Genomic DNA, 22,443 nt, shown 5'->3' on the forward strand with positions numbered 1-22,443 from the left:
GATTCAAAAGCTATATACTAAATCTGCAAGTACAATAAATCCAGTCTTCAATTGATACATATACAAATATATCACTTCTCCATACTTATAGTTCATCACTCGATCAAGTCAAATACAATTGAAAACATATATTCCACCAAAACTTCAAGTATCAATGTATTTAATCGATCAAAAATAATTTATAAAAATCCAACTACAAATCAATTGATAATTTATACGTCTCGATTACTCAATTTATTCAAATAAAATGGATTCACAATCAATGAATTCATTATTGATAACTGATAAACACGAAGTGAATAATTATCAATGGTCTCATTATGAAAACTAAAGAAGACGAAGTGAATACAAATTATCAATGTATTCATTATGAAAATTGAAAAAGACAAAGTGAATACAAATCAAATTATATACAATTATGCCCAAATCTTTAATACATATTGTTAAAACACAAAAAGGAGAAGGTGAACTCAGTGTATTATGTACCTTTTGTATAATTAACGAAGTAATTAATTGATTTATTTTTGAATTTTAGTTGCCGATATCATAAATCTAAAAAAAAATCGTGTTGTTTGTATGAGGAAAGTCAAAGTCTAACGAGATACTATTCCTTAATTTCAGTGATTTTTTATCATTTTCCAATCGAAATTACTGTGCAATTTGATAAAAAAATTTAAATTTTGTTTTGTATAAAACATTGACACACGCAAAATATATAAATTAGAATTCCCATAATAATTAAAACTATAACTACCTTGCGTAATTAGAAAAATTCTAACTACAAAGCATAATTATATTTTTTATCACTTAAATTTATCTACACGAATATATCAGGGACGAAAATATAGTCCCCTGCATCAAGGACTCAACAAAATAAGAAATTAAGAGCTCAACAGTCGATTCACAATTCATAAAATCCTACACCTTTTTTCCCACGGGTAGAGAGAGTGAAAATGACAGCGTTCTTGAGGAAGCTAGCCAAGGCTGCACCCTTTGCGTTCCGTGAAGCATTTCGAGGCGATTCCAAGTCAAATTTTGCTGATCATCGCTTCCCCTTTGGAGCTATTGCAGCCGTTGCTGGTTGCGTTTCCTATTATTACTGCCATTCTTCTCCGAGTTTGGTATTCGTCACATCTATATTTTCATTTCTATTTTCTGCTTTCACATAATGTGTTTTAAAATTTGTTGTTTATATGGGAGATTAAGGACAGTTTCGTTGTGGGTTTCTCCCGATTTTATTATGTCCAAATGGGTTGAGGGTAGTTGTTGTGTCAGATCTTGTCCTATTTTAGCTGACTTTTATCTTCATGATGATTTTATACTTCTGTTGATATATGTGATTAGCGGACTATCTTCTCCTGTCACTACTAACACAATAATTGCCCTAGTGAGGGGTAAGATCACTATGTATAATGTACGGGTTAGATGTGCGTCACGTGTTTGAACCCTGCAACTAACAAAAGGCTAGTATTTAAGTGGAGAAGGGTAGAAGGACGGACTCATTATAAATCGAGTTTCAAACTGTGCTCCAACAGGTCCTCGGAGTTTCTTAGTTATAAAAAAATATTATTTGATAAAGTACATTGAGAAGAAAATAAGCTTCACTTTTCCAAGTTGAAAGATGTCTCATATGGATATATATATGACATGTAGTATTTATATTGGAAAACTAATTGTCATTGCTCAGTACTGATAAGAATCTTTTAGGTTTTGCTATGTTTAGAATGTGGAAGGTAACAAGAAGGACATCGGAAACTACTATTCTTGTTTCTCTTCCCTTTGTTTTGAGATCCTTCCGTCCTGATATAATTGCTATTCATGATCAAACGAAAGAAAATAAGTGATATGAAGTTGCTCACATGCCACAGAGATGTCGTTACCCTGAATCTAGAGGAATAATATAATAAGAGATCTCCTTTTCGGGATTTGACAATTACTAGGCTAATGGCTTAGAATGTTAAATGTATATGTATGTACTATAATTTATAGTATAGGCAAATGACAACATATTGCTTTCATTTCTTTAGCATACATCAATATTTGTCCGCTGTGAACAACACAATAACCTTTCCTTAGCTTGTTTCATTTTTAACTAAGAATCATAGAGGAAAAAATGGTCTTACACTGGTGAATTTCTGTTTTAAAATAATGTAATTGCAATTAAGTCCTTATTATAATTAGGGACGCAGTTGTGTTTACTAATTACTGATTTGCTGTACCGAGTGCCCTGAAATAAATAATATCTCAGTGCAATAGAGCTGGTGGGAACTTCTTGCTCGTCTTTCCTTTCTTTTTAATGAAGTAAGATTTTGTATTGCTGCCCTGGCATCAAGAAGATGCTAAGTTACAAAAGATATGTTAGCTCCAACAACAATAGGCCTTAAAGAGTAGGGAGCTAACCAAAAGCAAAAAGGGCTATTAAGCTGGGCTCAGAGAGCCAATGAAATTTACAAAAGGAACTACATCATTTACAGGAGCATGATTTGTCCAACTATAGGAGTTGAAATCCCATCAAACATCTTCTATTCCTTTCTATCCAAACACAACAAAAATTACTGCAAGGGAACATGTCCCCAGCCACTGTTATAATTGTTTTCTGGAATAATACTAGTAGATTTTTTGTCTTCGACCCAGGTGATTGCTCTAATGTATCTGCCATATACATTGTAGTTTTGGTACACCCTATACAAATAAGCTTGGATCTTCCTCCCCCATGTCCTGAATAAATTCCCAGAACGGTGGGAAGCCTGAAGCATCTGTTTGCATATCCATCTGATATTTTCCTCGTCAACTTTAATTCTTCTCGTGAATCTGCTACCTCGCTCGAACCATAGGAACCATCTGTCACTGTCTTCACTGTTTGTCTATTAACTCGAAAGATTTGCCTCCTGAGATGAAAAAGAGTTCCCCCCCACCCCCACCTCCACCCCCACCCATCTGAACATAAGGAAGAGATAAAGAGAAGTGATTTCCGATGATCGGAAGGACTACCAGAGTCAGACCACTAATTCAAAAGCAACTTTAGTGTGTTGCCTCGAAACTAGTGACTGAGAGCATTTTCCGTTGTTTGTGTTTCCTTTCGCCTTATGTGGTTTGGAAATGAAAGTTAAATCATTAGATTCTCCTAGTTTTACGCCTTAGATTATTTGTTTCTAATTTTCCTTTCGGGAGTAGATGTTGAACCATCATGTTATTGCTCATTAGATACTGGATAATGTCTCTTCATGATTTTTATTTCTGTGACTTCAGAGTGCCTACATTAATTGATCAATTTGAGAAATTTTGGCATCTCCAAGGTTGGCTGTTCTACTGTATACTTTATTCATTAGAAAGCTGAAAGTTTTCCAAATACAGGTGTACTTGGAGCAAATCAATGAAGATTCTGGTAAAAAATTTGGTTAGTTTTTCTATTTATGCCTCTCTTAAGCTTATGCTTTAGTCAAGAGATTCATAGAGTTGGTTGGAACACCAACTCAATCAAAACTCTCTTTCTGTTTTAGCCAACTGTGTTGATTTTAATTTAGGGTCTGTGATATAAGTTCTCTGTGGATGCAGTAAAGTGGGAAGTTGAAAATGTGGGCTTTCATTTTCATATACTCAGATGTAATGAATTATAAGTCCTATCATTTGAAATTAGTTAAGGAAGAAGGGGGACCAGAGATAAGATATAAGGAACTCTTTGGGTGTAACAGGTTAAAGGAATGTGTTTAGGTAACTTGTATATACTTTTGTCTGAAGAATTTGCATGTTTTTTCTGCTTATAAGCTAATTTATTTGATATATGTGAGCTTTTTTATTTCATGAATCTGTGTATATACCCTCTCCCTTTAGACTTCTCTTTGAGTTCATGCTTTTTGATGTCCAGTTTAAGTGCTTCAGTAACATCAGCATATTGGAAGACTTGTTTCATTGTGACAGTTGTTAAAGTGAAACAAGGATCTAACTTGATTTTACTGTTGTCTCCTTCATTTTCAGCTCTAAATCCTGATAAATGGATTGAATTTAAGCTGCAAGATCGAGTACCAGTTAGCCACAATAGTCATCTATTCAGGTTATTTTTTTCTTTCTTTGTTATTTTACAATTATGGCTTTAACGCTTTAATAGTGACATTGCTCATTCAATGATGACCCTTTCTGTGAACTAAACCTGGCCTGTTTGCTTTGGAAATTCTGTTGGCAAGTTGAGTTCATTCTACCACTGTTACTATTGGATCAGTGGTCTTACACCAATTACTACATAGAAAATAAAACTTTCTAGCCCATTTGTATCCACCGAAGGTGGTTGAATGTGTGGAGTTCTGCTTTTGGAAATAGAATTGATAAGGTAATTCTGCCTCTGAAGTTCTGGTACATATAGCTCAATAAAATCATGTTTTAGATTGGCTTTGGTTGCTAACGTTAATTATAAACTAGATCCTAACTCATAGAAATGCATGGTAAGCAGGGTGGATGTATATTTATGGCAACGGGTGTAGGCAGTATTAGTAATCATATAAACATTATTAAAATTGTATGTTGCTTAAATATAGAAATAAAAGAAAAATGTAAGTTTCAAAAATTGATAACTATATGTCCTATGTTGGTTTTTGAAAAGATGATGGCGCAGGAAAAACATTATAAGCGGTTGAAATTGTCTCTCTATAAATTTGTTAAGCATAGAGGGCAAAAAATCTGCGTATTTTAAAATTCAAAAACCTAAAATATCTCAACTAATCTTATCTAACTAATTTGAAATTAAACAAAAGACTCCAACTAAACTACTTGATATTCTGGTAAATCAACAGTAGCAAAAGCAATTTTCAACTCTCCTTTGCTTTAATTGTTGCAATTTGAAAAAAACGTGTCTCTTTTCAATTTCTGCTTTGGCGGTTAATGATGAATTCTTTTTGACTGCTTTTGAACTTGCACACTTTACGTAACATGACTCTTTCTTCTATTTTCTTTTGGTTTTGTACACAAAAATCCTCAATAACCTTGTCTTGTTTGAAAGCTTTTCTAAAAGTGCTTTAATCTGGATAATTATAGGATTTGCAAAACATTGTTGTAAGGATTTTTCTTTCATCACAACATCCCATAAATCATAGGTTGAAGGTATAATTTCAATTTTAGTGACCAAATTTGATAGTTTTCATTAATGAAAATTTATGGGGTATTCAAAGGGAGATGACTTCTGGGCATGTTTGAAAAATGGCTTAAAAATTAATATTTGTTAAAAATGGTTTGAAAAATAGGTTAAAACTGGTATTAGTTAAAAATAGTTTGAAAATGGTTCTTTAGATGAACTGTGTGTTCTACCTCCACACCTGTGTGTCTGGCATAAACAAAAGATAAAGAGAAGAAGAGAAGAGAAAAAACACTATCCCTAGATCCTCCTCCATCTCTATAAGGACCCTAGAATGGCTTCAAGAGCCACAGGGTCATCTATATACTCTGAACTACACAATAGCAAAACGTGACAATGCAGTTCATTTTAATCTTGTGCAGAGGGCTGCTCTTGTTATCAAAACTCCTAGAATTCCTTTCTTTCCATATGGTTCACCAAATAACTGCTGGGACAATTCTCCATCTACTCTTGTCTATGCTTCCACTGCCCTCCATCTTCCAGCTCTCTAGAGCCTGTCCTGTTCTCTCGGGAACAGTCCAACTTATACCTCTGAAGCTAATAAACAAATTCCACAGCTGGCCAACCACTTTACAATGTAAGAACAGATGGTTAATTGTCTCTACAACCTGCACACAAAAATAGCATCTTGGGCACATCTGTATTCCCCTCTTCATAAGATTCTCTTGTGAGTACAACCTCTCTCACCACTAACCAAGTAAAAACTGCCACTTTATATGGTATTTTAACCTTCCATATAAGCTTCCAAGGCAGAAAGTTAACTTGGGATCCCATCTGATTCATATCTCTATATGCAAAACTAATAGTGAATGGTCCTTTGCTATGGCATTTCCGTTTAAGAGCGTCTTCTCCTTCCTTGAAGCCTAAGAACTGATCAAGTGTTCCATAAAATTCAGCCAATCTCTCCACCTCCTAATCTTGCATCAGTCTTCTATAAGTAAGGTTCCATCCATGTTCAGACCAAACTTCATAAAGAGTAGACTCTTGCTGTTGGTTCAGGTAATGAATATCTGGGAATAAGAGTTTGAGACTTCCATTGCCTAACCAATTATCTTCCCAAAACCTGATCTTCCTCCCATTGTTCACATTACATTCTGTATTTGCATAGAAACCATGCCATAAGCTTCTAATTGATCTCCACAAACTGGTTCCATATGTGGATGTCACTTCCTTAGTCTTCCAGGGCCCTTCCTTCCCATAGTTGGCCTAGATCACCCTACCCCTCAAAGACTGCTCTTCTAAAGGAAATCTCCACAACCACTTCATGAGAAGACTTTTGTTCTGCTTCCTAAGATTTTTGATGGCCAGTCCTCCTTGTTTCTTGGAAAGTAGTAGTATCTTCCATTTGACTAGGTGGAAACCCTTATATTCCTTCTCACCATGCCACAAAAAATTCCTTCTTAGGGCATCAATTCTTTCTTCCACCTTTGTAGGAAGGTAAAAAACTGACATTAAGTAAGTTGGTAATGCATCCAAAACTGAGTTAATCAACACTAATCTACCACCTCTTGATAAATATTAAAATTTCCACCTAGACAATCTTTTCTCACATCTTTCCTCTACACCATTCCATATCTCTTTGGATTTGCTTTTGTCACCCAAAGGCATACCCAAGTATGTTGATGGTAACTGTCCTATTTCTCCACCAAAAAATATCCACCAGATGCTGTATTCTGGCACATCATTGATTGGAAAGATGTGAATCTTTCTCCAATTAATGTGCAACCCTGATACTGACTCAAAAAGTAAGGGGATTATCCTCAAAAATTTTAGTTGGCTGTCTTCTACATCACAAAAAATCAAAGTGTCACCTGCATATTGCAGATGGGTGATTTCCAATCTAGTATTTACCTCCGTGACCACATTAAAATCCCTTATCCAATCATTCCTATGATCTATTTTAATCATATTGTTCAGGCCTTCCATGATTAGCAAAAATAAGAAAGGTGAGAGTGGATCATCCTGTCTCAGGCCTCTGCTTGCCAGAAAGAAACCTTTTGGAGAGCCATTATCAGTATTGAGAACCTGGCAGTGCTAATGCAAAACCTCATCCATCTAATTCACTTCCTCCCAAAACCCATACTATGCCAAGCAAATACTCCCAGTTAACATGGTCATATGCCTTCTCTATGTCCAATTTACACATTATGCTCGGGATTTTATCCTTCAATCTTGAGTCAAGACGTTCATTTGCAAACATCATCAGTAATCTGTCTTCCTTTAAGAAAGGCCATTTGTTGAGTGTCGACCAGCGTTGGCATCACCTTCTTTAGCCTTTCTGTAAGAATTTTGGAAATTAGCTTGTAGACACTTCCAATCAGACTGATTGGTCTGAAATCTCTCAATTCTTTGGCTCCATTCTTCTTTGGGATGAGTGCAATGTAAGTTGCATTGAGGCTCTTTTCAAAGATTTCCTGAGAATGGAAATTCTGTATAGTAGCCATCACATCCCCCTTTGTGATCTCCCAGCACTTTACAAAAAAGCCCATAGTGTACCCATCCGGACCTGGTGCCTTGTCTATAGCACATGCCTTGAGTCCTTTCAGGACCTCATCTTCTTCAAAAGGCTTTTATAAATCTTGTTGCCCCTCCCTGTTGATCACTGGGCAGAGGTTCATGTTGTAAGCATGTCTCCAATTTTCAGTCTCACCGTACATCTTCTTATAAAATAAAATCATCTCCTTCTTGATATTTGCTGCTTCTATTAGTTCATTACCTTCCACCACCAATTTATCAATGTGATTGGCTTTCTTGTGAACATTTGCAATCCTCTGGAAGAATTTAGTGTTCCTGTCCCCTTGCTTAATCCACTATGTCCTTGATCTTTGCCTCCAAGCTATCTCTTCCTTTTTAGCATAGTCTTCAAACTCCTTAGTTAAACTTGCCTTTTGAATTACTTCATCATCAGACAGAGGTTTGTCCTGTTGAATATTGTCATATTCAGTAATTTTATTAAGCAACTCTGTTTTCTTCTTTTCCAGATTTCCGTAAGTGCTTGAGCTCCACTCTTTTAGTTTGGTCTTCAAAGCTTTCAACTTAGAAGCTAGGATATAGTCTGGCCTTCCTTCAAACAAAAGTTCTCCACCACTCTTTGATTCTTTCATTAAAGCCTTCAGTCTCCAACCACCACCCTTCAAATTTGAAGTATTATTTGGTATAGATCCAATTGCCACTTGTGAGTGCAATTGGTGAGTGATCTGAACATACTCTTGGCATCAATTCCTGCTTTACATTGTTGAGCTTTTCCCCCTATTCAGTTGAATACATTATTCTGTCAATTCTTGAGCCATATTTTGCATTGTTCCCCCTGATCCATGTGTAATTACTTCCCTCTAGTTGAGGGTCAATCAACTCCATATCCTCAATCATATAGAATTGATAAGGTAATTCTGCCTCTGAAGTTCTGGTACATATAGCTCAATAAAATCATGTTTTAGATTGGCTTTGGTTGCTAACGTTAATTATAAACTAGATCCTAACTCATAGAAATGCATGGTAAGCAGGGTGGATGTATATTTATGGCAACGGGTGTAGGCAGTATTAGTAATCATATAAACATTATTAAAATTGTATGTTGCTTAAATATAGAAATAAAAGAAAAATGTAAGTTTCAAAAATTGATAACTATATGTCCTATGTTGGTTTTTGAAAAGATGATGGCGCAGGAAAAACATTATAAGCGGTTGAAATTGTCTCTCTATAAATTTGTTAAGCATAGAGGGCAAAAAATCTGCGTATTTTAAAATTCAAAAACCTAAAATATCTCAACTAATCTTATCTAACTAATTTGAAATTAAACAAAAGACTCCAACTAAACTACTTGATATTCTGGTAAATCAACAGTAGCAAAAGCAATTTTCAACTCTCCTTTGCTTTAATTGTTGCAATTTGAAAAAAACGTGTCTCTTTTCAATTTCTGCTTTGGCGGTTAATGATGAATTCTTTTTGACTGCTTTTGAACTTGCACACTTTACGTAACATGACTCTTTCTTCTATTTTCTTTTGGTTTTGTACACAAAAATCCTCAATAACCTTGTCTTGTTTGAAAGCTTTTCTAAAAGTGCTTTAATCTGGATAATTATAGGATTTGCAAAACATTGTTGTAAGGATTTTTCTTTCATCACAACATCCCATAAATCATAGGTTGAAGGTATAATTTCAATTTTAGTGACCAAATTTGATAGTTTTCATTAATGAAAATTTATGGGGTATTCAAAGGGAGATGACTTCTGGGCATGTTTGAAAAATGGCTTAAAAATTAATATTTGTTAAAAATGGTTTGAAAAATAGGTTAAAACTGGTATTAGTTAAAAATAGTTTGAAAATGGTTCTTTAGATGAACTGTGTGTTCTACCTCCACACCTGTGTGTCTGGCATAAACAAAAGATAAAGAGAAGAAGAGAAGAGAAAAAACACTATCCCTAGATCCTCCTCCATCTCTATAAGGACCCTAGAATGGCTTCAAGAGCCACAGGGTCATCTATATACTCTGAACTACACAATAGCAAAACGTGACAATGCAGTTCATTTTAATCTTGTGCAGAGGGCTGCTCTTGTTATCAAAACTCCTAGAATTCCTTTCTTTCCATATGGTTCACCAAATAACTGCTGGGACAATTCTCCATCTACTCTTGTCTATGCTTCCACTGCCCTCCATCTTCCAGCTCTCTAGAGCCTGTCCTGTTCTCTCGGGAACAGTCCAACTTATACCTCTGAAGCTAATAAACAAATTCCACAGCTGGCCAACCACTTTACAATGTAAGAACAGATGGTTAATTGTCTCTACAACCTGCACACAAAAATAGCATCTTGGGCACATCTGTATTCCCCTCTTCATAAGATTCTCTTGTGAGTACAACCTCTCTCACCACTAACCAAGTAAAAACTGCCACTTTATATGGTATTTTAACCTTCCATATAAGCTTCCAAGGCAGAAAGTTAACTTGGGATCCCATCTGATTCATATCTCTATATGCAAAACTAATAGTGAATGGTCCTTTGCTATGGCATTTCCGTTTAAGAGCGTCTTCTCCTTCCTTGAAGCCTAAGAACTGATCAAGTGTTCCATAAAATTCAGCCAATCTCTCCACCTCCTAATCTTGCATCAGTCTTCTATAAGTAAGGTTCCATCCATGTTCAGACCAAACTTCATAAAGAGTAGACTCTTGCTGTTGGTTCAGGTAATGAATATCTGGGAATAAGAGTTTGAGACTTCCATTGCCTAACCAATTATCTTCCCAAAACCTGATCTTCCTCCCATTGTTCACATTACATTCTGTATTTGCATAGAAACCATGCCATAAGCTTCTAATTGATCTCCACAAACTGGTTCCATATGTGGATGTCACTTCCTTAGTCTTCCAGGGCCCTTCCTTCCCATAGTTGGCCTAGATCACCCTACCCCTCAAAGACTGCTCTTCTAAAGGAAATCTCCACAACCACTTCATGAGAAGACTTTTGTTCTGCTTCCTAAGATTTTTGATGGCCAGTCCTCCTTGTTTCTTGGAAAGTAGTAGTATCTTCCATTTGACTAGGTGGAAACCCTTATATTCCTTCTCACCATGCCACAAAAAATTCCTTCTTAGGGCATCAATTCTTTCTTCCACCTTTGTAGGAAGGTAAAAAACTGACATTAAGTAAGTTGGTAATGCATCCAAAACTGAGTTAATCAACACTAATCTACCACCTCTTGATAAATATTAAAATTTCCACCTAGACAATCTTTTCTCACATCTTTCCTCTACACCATTCCATATCTCTTTGGATTTGCTTTTGTCACCCAAAGGCATACCCAAGTATGTTGATGGTAACTGTCCTATTTCTCCACCAAAAAATATCCACCAGATGCTGTATTCTGGCACATCATTGATTGGAAAGATGTGAATCTTTCTCCAATTAATGTGCAACCCTGATACTGACTCAAAAAGTAAGGGGATTATCCTCAAAAATTTTAGTTGGCTGTCTTCTACATCACAAAAAATCAAAGTGTCACCTGCATATTGCAGATGGGTGATTTCCAATCTAGTATTTACCTCCGTGACCACATTAAAATCCCTTATCCAATCATTCCTATGATCTATTTTAATCATATTGTTCAGGCCTTCCATGATTAGCAAAAATAAGAAAGGTGAGAGTGGATCATCCTGTCTCAGGCCTCTGCTTGCCAGAAAGAAACCTTTTGGAGAGCCATTATCAGTATTGAGAACCTGGCAGTGCTAATGCAAAACCTCATCCATCTAATTCACTTCCTCCCAAAACCCATACTATGCCAAGCAAATACTCCCAGTTAACATGGTCATATGCCTTCTCTATGTCCAATTTACACATTATGCTCGGGATTTTATCCTTCAATCTTGAGTCAAGACGTTCATTTGCAAACATCATCAGTAATCTGTCTTCCTTTAAGAAAGGCCATTTGTTGAGTGTCGACCAGCGTTGGCATCACCTTCTTTAGCCTTTCTGTAAGAATTTTGGAAATTAGCTTGTAGACACTTCCAATCAGACTGATTGGTCTGAAATCTCTCAATTCTTTGGCTCCATTCTTCTTTGGGATGAGTGCAATGTAAGTTGCATTGAGGCTCTTTTCAAAGATTTCCTGAGAATGGAAATTCTGTATAGTAGCCATCACATCCCCCTTTGTGATCTCCCAGCACTTTACAAAAAAGCCCATAGTGTACCCATCCGGACCTGGTGCCTTGTCTATAGCACATGCCTTGAGTCCTTTCAGGACCTCATCTTCTTCAAAAGGCTTTTATAAATCTTGTTGCCCCTCCCTGTTGATCACTGGGCAGAGGTTCATGTTGTAAGCATGTCTCCAATTTTCAGTCTCACCGTACATCTTCTTATAAAATAAAATCATCTCCTTCTTGATATTTGCTGCTTCTATTAGTTCATTACCTTCCACCACCAATTTATCAATGTGATTGGCTTTCTTGTGAACATTTGCAATCCTCTGGAAGAATTTAGTGTTCCTGTCCCCTTGCTTAATCCACTATGTCCTTGATCTTTGCCTCCAAGCTATCTCTTCCTTTTTAGCATAGTCTTCAAACTCCTTAGTTAAACTTGCCTTTTGAATTACTTCATCATCAGACAGAGGTTTGTCCTGTTGAATATTGTCATATTCAGTAATTTTATTAAGCAACTCTGTTTTCTTCTTTTCCAGATTTCCGTAAGTGCTTGAGCTCCACTCTTTTAGTTTGGTCTTCAAAGCTTTCAACTTAGAAGCTAGGATATAGTCTGGCCTTCCTTCAAACAAAAGTTCTCCACCACTCTTTGATTCTTTCATTAAAGCCTTCAGTCTCCAACCACCACCCTTCAAATTTGAAGTATTATTTGGTATAGATCCAATTGCCACTTGTGAGTGCAATTGGTGAGTGATCTGAACATACTCTTGGCATCAATTCCTGCTTTACATTGTTGAGCTTTTCCCCCTATTCAGTTGAATACATTATTCTGTCAATTCTTGAGCCATATTTTGCATTGTTCCCCCTGATCCATGTGTAATTACTTCCCTCTAGTTGAGGGTCAATCAACTCCATATCCTCATTCATATAAGAAAAATCAGACATATAAATGAAGTTCCTTGAACAGTGCTTCTTCTCTGAAGCATATCTTACAATATTAAAGTCACCCCCTAGTATCCAGGGTCCAGTAAATAAACTCCTAACAGCTCCAATTTCCCACCATACTTCTTGTCTTTCAAGATTGCAAGGAGGTGCATACACCCCTATCATATGCCATTCAAAATCATAATTTCTTGAATTGAATCCACAAGTCAAGAGTGTAGGAACCAGTTTCCACAACTTTCCCCTCCCAATGTTTACTGTCTCAAAGCACTAGTATCCCCCCTCTAGTGCTACTAACCTCCAATTGTGCATATTTAACTCCCCTGCTTCCCCACATTTTCACCTTCTAACTTTGTTTCCTCTGCAAACATATGACATCTGCCTTCCATTCCTGAAAAACACTGTTGATAGTTCTCCTCTTATCTCTGCAATTTAATCCCCTCACATTCCATGATATTATCTTCACATTCATCATGTATTTGTAGCTTTTCCTTTTCCCTTGATTCTTGAACCATTATTTTCAAACTTTGTATCAATGGCCAGCCCCGTAAGTTCCTGCATACCCCTGTTTTTGATATGTTCCCCACTTGTTTTATTGGTTCCTTGGTTACGATGTGCCTCTTCCTGGCTATTTTCGTGAAGAGTGGTAACGCTTCCTTTTTGCATCCATTAAAAGTCACCCCAAACTCCTTTGCTCATCTTGATTAAATTTTGGTTACCCAGATTGGTACATCCATCTCCCCATCCCTTTCCTCTTCTGCATTCTGGAAATCCAGTGGTTCTGCCTCCACCACATTCCAGGTTTCTGCTTCCACTCCATCCATAATTTGCATGCCTGATAAAGAGACATTTGTAGGAGTATTTGGTCTCTCATCATTTGTAATTCTTATTGCATCAACGAATTTCACCTTCTCAGACTGATTTGTGAATTCTGCAAGAAGAGTCTCCTGCTCTCCTGTGTTTGCCTCTCCAACGATGCTGTCAAAAAATTCCCCCCTCAGGTAAATTTGCTTCGAGTTCAAACACCACAGGGTCAAGATTTATTGGTGCCGTGTCTTTTGTCCGTTGGGGTTCCAGATGTTGGGCTTCATTAATAAAAATTTAGGCATCATTAAAAGGAGTTGGGCCTCCCTTAGTTGAAAGTCCTTTTCTTTTAAAAATTTCTTCTCCCTAAAACTGGCCCAATATCATTTATAATTCCCTGTGGTACGATGTCTATTATTATTTATTACTTTCAATACTTTCTGTACTTTGACTGCTCTATCTTATCTGGGTGGCTTTCGTTACTTGCTTTTCTATATCGCTTTGAACTTCTAATTCTTATCTGACTTCTTTTTTTGATTTTTGATTTTACTGAGCCGAGGGTCTTTCTAAAACAACCGTCCTACCTTGGTAGGAGTCAGGTCTGCGTACACTTTACCCTCCCCAAACCCCATGTTGTGGGATTTCACTGGGTCGTTGTTGTTGTTGTTGTGCACATGTTAAGGGCCCACGACAGCTGTTGTGTCAGATACAGAGCCCATGTGCCTGTCCTTGTCTATACCAGTGATTAGATCTCTGCTTTTTCCTCTGTTATCTTCTAATATCCAAAGGTCATTACCCGTGGTCTTCTTCCTTTCTCCAGTTATCACCAAGGTCTGACTTTATTTCCAGGTTGGAATAAAAAAGGTGAGCCCTTTCTTTGATACCTTGACCTCTCTCGGGATGTTCGCCTCGTCACATTTTACCCTCAACCTTGCCCATTTCAAGTGACTTTTTAGGTACGTTTCCTCCTCCATTTCTAGCCATCCACCACATTGATCCCTAATGGCTTTGAAGGCATTTTCCGTCCAGAGGTGCAAAGGGAGACCCACAGCTCTTATCCAAGTTGAGCTCTTGCGCCGAGTGCAACATCCCACTTGTTGGTGTCCACCATTGAAGATGGATAAAAAGTGTTACCAAGTCCAGTCTCCATGGAGGACAAGTTCTGCCATGTTCCTGTTGGGGAATTCGAAAAGGAAATAACTTCCATCCATCTCATATATATTGATTCTAAAAGCCTTCTTGCATGAGCTAGTGGCCCATCTTCGAGTGGGTGTCTCCTTCTCCTCTGCACAAAGCTTCCCACCAAGCACCTGCCCAGAAGACCTTGCTGTATCTCTGTGTCAACCACAGGGGTTGCCACTTCCCTGTTATTACTGCTTCCTGATTGGAATGCTACCTTTGATTCCCATTTACTGGTTCTGACTGAGTTGGCATAAGGAATTATTGGATCTGTCAATCTAGGTCTACTTGTACTAGGTGCTTCCTTTTGATTTTTAATGAAGTTTTCTATCTTTAATGCAATGTCCCCCATCGCCTATTTAATGCGAGTTTTGGGATAATAGTGACTGATCTGTTCCCTCCTTGCACGGTTACAATGCTAATAAAAAATCTCCCAAACTTATTTTGTTTTCTTGAGCTAAAAAAGTCTGTGAACTTGTCATTAAGCTTCCACCTTCTTGTATGCATTCTGGAGTCCCTCGAAGCTTCTCGCAAAACAAAGATTATCCATTCATGGTTTTCTTGTTAAAAGTAGTTCTGCCCATCAAATTCCGGCTTCTTTCCACCCATTCAAACCAGGTTTCTGTTATGGTGCTCAATCTCGTTATATCATATGACTTGAACCAACTGCAAAATAAATTCTATTCTCTGCCATATTGTTCTGTACGATCTGATCAAAAGGGTGTTTCAGTAATCATAGTGGGTGATGATGAAAAAAGGTTAAAATCTGGTGAAGGTTTGTCGGAAAGGTGTATTGCATCCCTAGAAGTAGGAAAGAGTTTTCGGAAAATGTGCCTGGGATTTTATCCTTCAATCTTGAGTCAAGACATTCATTTGCAATGGGAACAACATCTATGTTTCTCTAGATTAATGCCTTAATCCATTGCTTTGTGGCTGTTCAAAGAATTACCACATTGTATGATTTGGAAGCAATGAAAAGGTTAAAATCCGGGGAGGGTTTGTCGGAACATTAATGTAATTGTTCATATTCATAGTGTCAGTTTTGTTAACAACATCAACTTTGGTATCAAAATATAGTAAAAAAATGAAAGCAACATTTTATTGAAGTTAATTGAAATTCAAATGATTACAGAAAAGTAGTGTAGTTAAGAAAAATTTAAAACTAAAATGAAAATTAACAAAGTGAAGGACAAGAAAACACAGAAGGGGGCCCCGCCCCATTGCCATCCCTAATCCCGTAAGACTAATGAGACTCTTGATACCACTGTTGTATTTTAAAGATGCTGGAGCAGCAAAAACGTTAGAAGTGATTGAAATTATCTTTCTATAATTTTATCAAGCATAGAGGGCTTTAAATAGCCAACTTAGAACAAAAAATTCTCCATATTTTAGAATTCAAAAACCTAAAATATCTCAATGAATCTTATCTAACTGAATTTGAATTTAAACAAAGACTCCGCCTACAACTAAACTATTTATTATTAGCAATTTTCAACATCCTATTCAACTTATCTAGGTAAACCCTTTTCAAAAGAAGTTCTCGGATGTCTTGTTGAGATTCTGATATATGGATTTACATTATTCACACTAGTATTTTGATCCTCTATGACCGTACGATTCTTTTGACGAAACAACTTGAAAAGGCAAGCTTGAATGTAACAAGACTACACAAAAAGATGGAACAAAATCTTTAACATGAGGAACACCACAATTATGATAGTTTGAAGCAATATTTTAAGCTTCTTTGCAATAATTGTTTATGTCATTAAAGTGGCATATAACATGTCCATACTTTTTGCTCATGCTTCTTTCTTCCTTCGACTAACAAAATACTTACTATGTGAAATGTTGCGGAGAGTCGGAGGTATTTTCTTAAAGGGAGATAACATAAATGTTCAATTTAATTAGACAAAGTTTACATGAGCTCTTTACGCATTAGGTAAAATAAATGTTCAATTTAATCAGACAAAGTTTACATGAGCTCTTTACGCATTAGGTTGTGACTTCAAGAAAGTTTAAAGAGAAGCAACAAAACAAACAAATATTTGGTGACCTTTAAGCTAGCTTGTTGACATCCATAAAAGATATACTAATAGCATAATATGATAAAATCTAAAATACGCATTGGACGACACATGAATTTCTTCCTCAACTCAATTTATCTATCACATATTAAAAATTACCTTAGATAAGTCCTACTTCCTCTCCTACAACTTTTAATCCTAATACCTTGATGGAAATAATTTCAATGGGTACAAGGCTTATAGATTCATCAGCATTACCATATCTTCCGTCTATTGTAATTCCATCTCTAACTTTTGAACTATGAACAGAGGGAGTGAGAGCAAACGCAGTGATGCTCTTATGTTCGTTGCTATATGAGCGTATTTGAGGAGTTGCAATGGATATCTGATCAATATAGACCAACTTCATTCAAACAATTTCATGAAAACACAGATTTATCTTCCGAAATGGAAATTATATTAGTAGACCAATTAAGCCCATTGGTGATAGAGTTGGTTCTGACAACTTCTGCTATATATATACATGAATTCTCATTCTTTAACTGTGTGACTTTCAATCTGATCTTTGTTTGAATCATTTTGTGACTGAAATATTATCATGTAAGCACTGAAGCACCTTGTTTTGATGGGTTCTAGGGCTCTTATACTGCTCTCATGTCCCACTTGTCCATCTCTCATAAAAGAAATATAGAGATAAATTGATAAAGAGCAGGAGTTTGGCATCACTAAATATAGGATTATAAACATATCAAGAATTAAGTCTCTGCTTTTAGCTCCGTTGTCTCCATTCACTACTATCTTGAGATGCTTCATGTTTAGTGGGTTTGATCTTTTTGTCTATCAATATAACTGTTATTATTCCATTTGAATATCCCTAAGCAAACAACTAAATGTATAGATTGGAATTCAAAGCGTACTAAACATTTGCAAGAAAACAAAACATTAAGTAGTTATTATTGTAATTAATATTAGTGAAAAATACTTGGCAACATTATGAGACAATTAATATTCATCATATGTTGATGAATAATGTATATATGATGAAAGGGTATTAAGGTCAGCCAACTTTTTAAGGGTAATTTGGTCAACGTTAATATTCCTTTCTAATCTTTCTTTGAATTTGTGGGAGGGGGATTGCTATAATTAATATTTAGACCATGCTAGCTCTTTGGTTAGATTAATAAAACCTCTGCTTTTGTTTCCGTTGCTTATTTCTGCTGCTGAGGAGATAATTGGATTTCTATGTAATTTTGCTTTCGTTTCCATTTGTTGTGTTAGTTACTAAATAGATCATTTTGGGTATACAGAGAGCAGTCAATGTTGAGTTGTTTGGTTACAATATTGATCTATTCTTTCTTTCCTCCAATATTTTAGGTTTTCGTTTGATCCTTCTTCAAAGTTAGGTCTTGATATTGCATCTTGCATTCTTACGAGGTAAATTGCATTACATTTAAATTTCATTTACATCGTATGTTTGTAACTTAAAGTTTGGAAGCTGTGTTACAAGAATTATGAGAATATGGTTTCTGATCATTCCTCTGGCATTCTTTTATACTAATACACTTTTTCATTTAGGGCTCAAATGGGAGAAAATGCTGAAGGAAAACCAAAATATGCCATTCGGCCGTAAGTTTCACTTTTATAATTTCTCTTTCTTTGCCTTTTCCCTTTTCATGTTTAGTTCTTGTTAGGATCATTTAGATTGGTTCTCTTCCTGTAATTATTGATGTAATTAGAACACGTGGACGTCAACACACAATAGTGTGGCCTAGTGGTCAATGAAGTGAGTTGAGCACAATGAGGTTTTAGGTTCAAATCCCTGCAGAGACAAAACGCTAGGTGATTTCTCCCCATCTGTTCTAGCAATGGGGAATAGAGTTACCTGGTCCCTGTTGCTGGTGGGAGGTGGTAGGTATCCCGTGGAATTAGTCGTGTAGCGCGCAAGCTGACCGTGACACCCAATTATCAGGAAAAAAGAACATGTGGATGCCACTATTTAAACCATAATAGTTTTTGAGGGAAAAATCAAGCAGTTTTTTCTAACATTTTCTCTTCTTTCTCACAATTGTACTATTTTATCCATTTGAATACTAATTAGCTTCTTTTCAGCTGTATGAACTTAAAGCCATCTTTACTTTCTTACATTTTTATGTGGACAATAACTTTAATTACCAAAATTATATCTTTTCTCTAATAAAAAATGGAAAGGTTACATCTTTGATTGGGAGTACACATAACTCCGTTCAGATAATATGCTTTCCACTTAATCTTTCTGTGGCAATAGTGTCCAGACTAATTTGGCTGCACCTACACTATTTCACTGATTATCTGCTACCTTCTACCCATAGAAGTACTGGGTGACTTTTACCACCAAGGGTTAGACAAATGGGAAAAATCCACCTAGCTTTTTTACCATCTGCTGGGATTTAAATCTAGGTCTTCCACGGTCAATTCCTTTTTTATTGACTACTAAGCCACCACCCTTGTGTATTATGACTTTCAAGTTAATTAAAAGTCAAAAAGGAACATCTATATGCTTTTCTCCTACTCCATTATCCCCTCTTTTGTGTACCTACTTTCCATTTTAATCCGTGTCAAGAGCATTCATCTCTTCTCTTGAATGGGTAAAAGCTCGACATATTTTACCATCTAAGTTACCTTTGACTGGCACTCTTTTTCTGTTTCTAAATGGACAAATCTGCAACAACAACATACCCTATATAATCCCATGGGTGGGGTATGGAGAGAGTAGAGTATACGCAGACCTTATCCTATCTCGTGGAGATAGAAAATCTGTTTCCAATAGACCCCTGACTCTACTAAAACATTTCAAAGCAGTTTGAAAGATGAAATATGGGAAGCAATACGTGATAACTAATAAGGGAAGCAATACATATCATTCAGAAAAGAGAACTGTAATAACAGTGATGCCACTGTAAACAGGAGGTGTAAAAACTGTGCCAGTGTGAGTTTCCTAACATTGATGGTCCCAAGCCTGGATAAAGGAAGGAGTTTGCACTAGGTTGACCACTAGTGTAAAACTGGTCAATTTATGATGAATCTTCACAATTGGACTGAAACGGACTTAAATGGAGTACATGGACATTGAAATTCATACAACCGATCCCAACTTACTTGGCATTGAGGTGTAGTTGTTATTATAAACAGGATATGAAAGCTAATTAATATCCAATCGAGCACATTCTACACTAACTGGATTACCACATTACAAGGAGGTTCTCTGTAATACCTGGAAAAGTTTTGCCTTTCGCAATGGTGAAGGCTCTGATGGTTTTGTTGTGGATCCATGATTGTTCTCATTGGAAGCCATTTTCAGATCACTTCAATTCAGATGGCCAAACCTGTAACTAATCAAATTTATAAAGCCTCTTCCCCAAACAAGTTGTCAAACTTGCTGTACTTCACATTTTGTTCCTACCTTTTTTATTTTTGAAATGGCAAGTTTTTATAGTTGTCGAAAATCAGCGCCATAGAAATTGCTAAGTTTAGTCCACTGTAATGTCAACCAATCTTCCCTCCTCTGATGAAGGCTAATTATCTGTCCACTTCTGATTGTTTCCTCTTCTCGTAACGCTTCCTTCCATCGAGCTTCTGACCCCTTTTCTCATCTTTTCTTCCTCAATCCCTTTTAACCAGTTTTCTTAGGATCACCTCTGCCAACCGATCTTAAAACTGGTGGGCATAGGAGCACCCTTTTCTCTGCCGGTCATAAATCTTTTGAGATAAAAGGAAAAGTCATAGAACCTAATTGTTGGTATGAATGAATAGAAACGAGACCTGGGGTTACTGGAATTTACTTCCCCTAAACAGTTCATGCCATGGATCTGTTTAGAATGTGGCTGTGACTATGGAAAGGTCGGGAAACATCAGCAGCAGGTCGGAAAAGAAGGAAATCATCATCATCTCATGGTAATACCAAAACTTCAACAGACTTGGTCGATATCTCATGGCAGCGATAGAGAAAAAGATTTATTGTTATTCCTGAGATCTCTTTTAATGCAGGATGATCAGATATTACTGATAAAACTTAGAGGTTCACGCCTCAAGCCCCAAACCAGTATCTCATTCTACAATTCCATAGTGACTGCACAACAATTAACTATAGTCTTTATGGAAAGAAGTCATTCCATGTAAATATGGGTGTGACAACCGTTGGGCCACAAAAGTGGTGATGTCTCCACATGGAGAGTAGGTACTTGGATAAGTATTAACTCTAGATGGTCAAGGTATACTGAACATCTTGGTTTCAAAGTGGGCAATGGAAGGAAAATCCTCCTTTCGGGGTGATATTTAGATTGATGATTTTGGTCACTCAAACAAATATCTCCTTATCTATTTGTTTTAGCACAACAAAAGGAGGATTCTTTGGCGTCAAGCAGAGCGCAAAATTAATGGAATATACAATTTAGAAGAAGTTTAAATAATTGGGAATTTTGAATGACTGAATTTTTGATTGACTTGCAACTTTTTCTGGTTTATCAAATGATGAAGACAAAGTGCTATTGAAACCTTCCTTAGATGGTAAGTTCACTCTTAGATCATGTTATAAGACACTAAAGTTACCGCAACAACAAAACTTAGTTTGGGCATGGAAGCTAATATTGATGTCAAAAGCTCCGTAAAAAGTTATGTTTACATGGTTAGTGGCAAAAGAAGCTTGCTTAACGTGAAAATTTACAAAGGAGAGGAATTCAATTACGTATAAGATGTTATTTATTTGTAGAGAAGGCATAAACCATTGTTCCTGTTAGAATAGAAATAAGTGTACACAATCCTACTTAGAATAGGAATAGAAATAAGAATAGTTTATAGTATCCTACTTGGAAAAAGATTGTTTTATAGTGTCTATAAATAGGGTCTTTGTGTAATATTGTTCTTACACAATTCAATAATATTTTTTTCCCTACATTTCTCACATGGTATCAGAGCATTGGTGAAAAGATTCAAGGGTAGAAACAAGTCACCATGCGTCAATTTGTGGTGGCTGTTGGGGCTGATTTGTGTCTTGGCGATTCCGATCGATTTTTTTTGAGCAATTTTTTTAGTTGTGGTCATCCAACCGTTCCGACCAGATCCATACAGTTTTTGACCAGATTCGATCGCTGGAATTAGGGTTCCTGCGAATTCCAGCATGTTTTCGGTGAGATCCAGATTTTCCGGCAACCAAATCTCGTAATCTAGTGTTTCTTGTTGTTTTCAAGACAAATTTCACACCGTCTTTTGGGTGATGTTTTTTGTTCCAAAAATATGGGGATTGGAAGTTCAACCCCTATAATCACTTCAGAACCATTAATGAGAAGTTCCAACTATTTGCTTAGGCTACTTTGGTAGAATTGTGGTGCAAGGGTCAAGGTGTTCAAGATCACTTAACAAATAATGCTTGTGTGGTAGATGAAAAGGGGAAGGTTACTGGGAAGATGCAAAAGCCAAAGCACAATGGGTGAAGGTTGATGCTCAATTATATAGTCTCCTATGGTGATCTATCGACTCCAAGTTAATGCCCTTGTTTCGCCCATCCCAGACATGCTATTCAGTTTGGGAAAAGGCTTGTGCTTTATACACTAATGACATATCTTGATTCTATGATGTGATATCTCGAATGACCAACTTAAAGAAACAAGAATCCGATATGTCTACTTACTTGGGACAGGTACAAGCAATCATGGAGGAATTTGAAACGTTGATGTCAGTTACTACGAATGTGGAATAACAACAAGAGCACAAACAA

The 22,443-nt window shown here is 36.5% G+C and overlaps 1 protein-coding gene across 1 annotated transcript in view; it reads left to right on the forward strand.

Moving 5' to 3' along the window:
- Positions 1-855: 855 nt before the first annotated feature.
- LOC129880579 (NADH-cytochrome b5 reductase-like protein) overlaps positions 856-22,443 on the forward strand; it is a 45,574-nt gene continuing 23,986 nt past the window's right edge. Inside the window, exons 1-5 of the mRNA XM_055954669.1 lie at positions 856-1,121; positions 3,355-3,397; positions 3,976-4,051; positions 18,069-18,128; positions 18,270-18,320. Of these exons, the coding sequence (XP_055810644.1) occupies positions 954-1,121; positions 3,355-3,397; positions 3,976-4,051; positions 18,069-18,128; positions 18,270-18,320 (398 nt within the window). The 5' untranslated portion in view covers positions 856-953. The remainder of the gene's footprint in view (positions 1,122-3,354; positions 3,398-3,975; positions 4,052-18,068; positions 18,129-18,269; positions 18,321-22,443) is intronic.

Source organism: Solanum dulcamara, chromosome 2 (assembly GCF_947179165.1).
Source record: "Solanum dulcamara chromosome 2, daSolDulc1.2, whole genome shotgun sequence".
NCBI lineage: Eukaryota > Viridiplantae > Streptophyta > Magnoliopsida > Solanales > Solanaceae > Solanum > Solanum dulcamara.